Below are 2,826 nucleotides of genomic sequence, written 5' to 3'. Positions count from 1 at the left end.
TTTGCCACAATAAATTAACTAATCAGGATACATACCAAAACTTAAATATGTCATGCAAAATACATAAACATGAATGACCTAAACAAAAAGTGTAATATAAATGACGTGAATTAATTTATAGAAACAAATACTTCTATAATATCATAATTATTATACTTGAAACAATCTTCACCTAATTGAACCGACAATTTGACCACAAACAAGTCAGGAAAAATGCACAACAAAATCAAAAATAAATTTAAGTAAGGACCAATCACCAATTAGTCAATCTTCTTAACAACTACATTCATGGCACATATAATTAAGGAGAAAAGAACTAAATTAACATAATAATTTATTTACATCTCATCAATTTCATGCCATTTAATTCATACTCGTACACAGGCAGTTGATCTATCTGTTATCCTATCGTAATGCACAATATACATAAATGCAAGTTAAAAGAAGTGAAGTACTAAGCATCTCATAGCATTGTGATCATGCAGTCAGATCCATAGTACTTGCTACTCATTCAACCTCTAATTAATTAATTAATTAATCTCTTCTCCTAACCTGCTGAGTCAGGTTTGGATTCCTTGGCATGGCCACCTGTTTTGAAGAAGATGAAGTAAACAAAGAGAGTGCTAACTTGCTATGATCTCTAGCTGTCTCTTCTTCGAAAGTTTTCTGTCTTTTATCCTTCTCTGATAATCCAATACTTAGAGACAGGGTGAGATCAGGCTCCTGGCTTCCCTCTTGAGCATGTTGAGCAATGGTTTCTCTGTCTTTTTTGGCACAATTAGCAGCATCACTCATGGCTCTTCCCAGGATTTGGTTTTGGAATATCCAATACCTGTAGTGAAAAGCATCATTCTGAATTACCATGGAAATTTATCTGATCACTGAATTATGCTTGAATTTTGTTTCAGGAGCTAGGTTTTAAGTTGTACCTCGAGTTGTTATAGCAAGTATGCAGAACTGGAGAGTGATTGAAAGTGCCTTGCAGCATAATTTGTGGATGCTCCATAACTGGAATTAATATCAATTTAATCAACCAGAATAGAATATATATATATATATATATACAGGGGCGGATCTAGTGCATGACTAGGGGGGGCCACGGCCCCCCCTAACTTTGGGGCATGTTCACATATATTAGATTCCCTATATGCTTAAAGGTTGTGTAATCATGTGGCAAAAGACACATCAGCCAAAATCTAATGTACTGTATGCTCCATCTTCATTCGTATTTTCTTTTGTGCCTCAATCGGAAATGCAAATACCTTTTATTGAGTCTCTCTAATTAGCTCGACTTGTTTCAGTCTAAGTTCATCACTTTCGAAATTGTGCTCTAACATCATGGCAACTGGCGAGCGAAAGTAGCACGAAGTTCAACAAGACCGATGCAGGAGGACTAGCCTAGGGACGCATCTCTACCACTTAATTTCTAACACCAATTTCAATTTCTCAAACCTTTCTTTGGAGGGTAGCGAATGGAAGCAGATTCAGAAATTAATGAGCGTCATAATATATTTTCTTATTGTAGCATTAGCAAGTATATGTAAGATGGTTCTCATAATATATTTCCTTGTGATTCCTCGTAAAATTATTTGAGATGGGAGAGGACTATTGGATATAGAGCTTGGTTAGGAGCAATTCCCTGCTCAATGAGACAATAATCACAACATGAATAATACGTGATATTACTGTGAGTATTCTATTTATTATTTTAATTATTATATTTTTTAATTATTGAAAATTATATACCACTTATTTTTATCACTTAGTATGCGGTGCTCAAATCTAAAATTCTAGATCTATCCTTGTCGATAGATTGATCACACTACCTTGTGACAACATTTTCATGGACAAATCATCACACAACTAAAAATCGCATAAACCCGGCCCCTCCAAACCTAAAATCCTAAATCCGCCCCTGTATATATATATAAAGAAGAAAGAAGATGTTTACCTTGATCGTAATCATCCAGCTTCTGGCTTCTATACATCTGTAAATTAAGAAGCAAATGATTTAAAGAAACAATTTGATTATTAATTGTTGATATAATAATAATAATAATGATGATAGAAAGAAGAAAGAAGAAAAAGAAACCTGCAGATGACTCTTGATATGAGCTATGCTGAGGCCCTTTACATTCATCAGCTGAAGAACCAGCTTTGGTGTTGCTCCTATGCATGCACGCTTGATTAATTAATTAATTAACAGGATCAAATCAGAGTTTGCATAGGTTTAGGGCAAGAAACCGATGGAATTGAAGAACTCACTGGCTTTGCCACCGAGCCTCTCGACTGCGCGAACGAAGCAGAGGTGCAAATCGGGCGTCCACCGGAGCCTCGGGTTCTTTGACCTGACGTACTGCCGCACTCCGGTGATCCTCCGATGGTGATCGCTCTCCTCGACCGTGCTGTTACTCGAGCTCCCTCCGTTTTCTTCATGGTCATCACCTCCTCCTCCAAGCTCGTCCATGACAGACGTCTCCTCTCCACTACTTGCCATGGCAGCTCTAATTCCTTCCTGCAATTCCCCTCAGAGAATTATAATTAGGTTAACCACGAACATAGAGAGGGCCTTCTTGAATTATTCTTGATGGCAAGGTGAATACGTTCGCCTTCAGTATCTTTGTCAATTCGTCTCAGGGCTAACACGGAAGAAGTAAATCACGGACGATTACTAACTTTTAGAATAATGACTAACATATAAAGAAGATATTTATCTCAGTTAATTAAAATTTGAATCTCAGATCTTACTTGAATTATTGTTGTTAGAATAGAAGGAATTAAATGGAGTGAGGTCATCATGCATGCAGGGTGCTGAAATTAATTCCA

General features: G+C 36.7%; 1 protein-coding gene across 2 annotated transcripts; it reads right to left on the bottom strand.

Annotated features, from left to right (window-relative positions):
* Nucleotides 1-347: 347 nt before the first annotated feature.
* LOC121973048 (probable transcription factor KAN4) lies at nucleotides 348-2,548 on the bottom strand. 2 transcript variants are annotated; one of them, XM_042524646.1, is made up of 5 exons: nucleotides 2,266-2,548; nucleotides 2,093-2,169; nucleotides 1,952-1,988; nucleotides 930-1,008; nucleotides 348-832 (listed from the first exon to the last, which is right to left on the bottom strand). In XM_042524646.1, exons 1-5 carry the CDS (start codon nucleotides 2,495-2,497, stop codon nucleotides 535-537), a joined length of 723 nt encoding a protein of 240 aa, XP_042380580.1. In that variant the 5' UTR covers nucleotides 2,498-2,548; the 3' UTR covers nucleotides 348-534. The 2 variants fall into 2 exon arrangements, with proteins under 2 accessions (XP_042380580.1, XP_042380581.1); XM_042524647.1 differs by having other exon boundaries at nucleotides 719-852.
* Between the last annotated feature and the right edge of the window lie 278 nt (nucleotides 2,549-2,826).

This window comes from Zingiber officinale, chromosome 4A (assembly GCF_018446385.1).
Source record: "Zingiber officinale cultivar Zhangliang chromosome 4A, Zo_v1.1, whole genome shotgun sequence".
Taxonomy (NCBI): Eukaryota; Viridiplantae; Streptophyta; class Magnoliopsida; order Zingiberales; family Zingiberaceae; genus Zingiber; species Zingiber officinale.
The sequence above is the reverse complement of the archived record's forward strand: the minus strand, read 5'-3'. Positions and strand labels throughout refer to the sequence as shown.

What these genes read in the sequence shown, in the direction of transcription:
- LOC121973048 (XM_042524646.1), bottom strand. Translation starts at nt 2,497, where the DNA reads ATGGCAAGTAGTGGAGAGGAGACGTCTGTCATGGACGAGCTTGGAGGA. An exon ending in GAGGCTCGGTGGCAAAGCCA is followed by an intron (nt 2,170 to 2,265) that starts GTGAGTTCTTCA and finishes GTGCATGCATAG; the next exon opens with GAGCAACACCAAAGCTGGTT. An exon ending in ATATCAAGAGTCATCTGCAG is followed by an intron (nt 1,989 to 2,092) that starts GTTTCTTTTTCT and finishes CTTAATTTACAG; the next exon opens with ATGTATAGAAGCCAGAAGCT.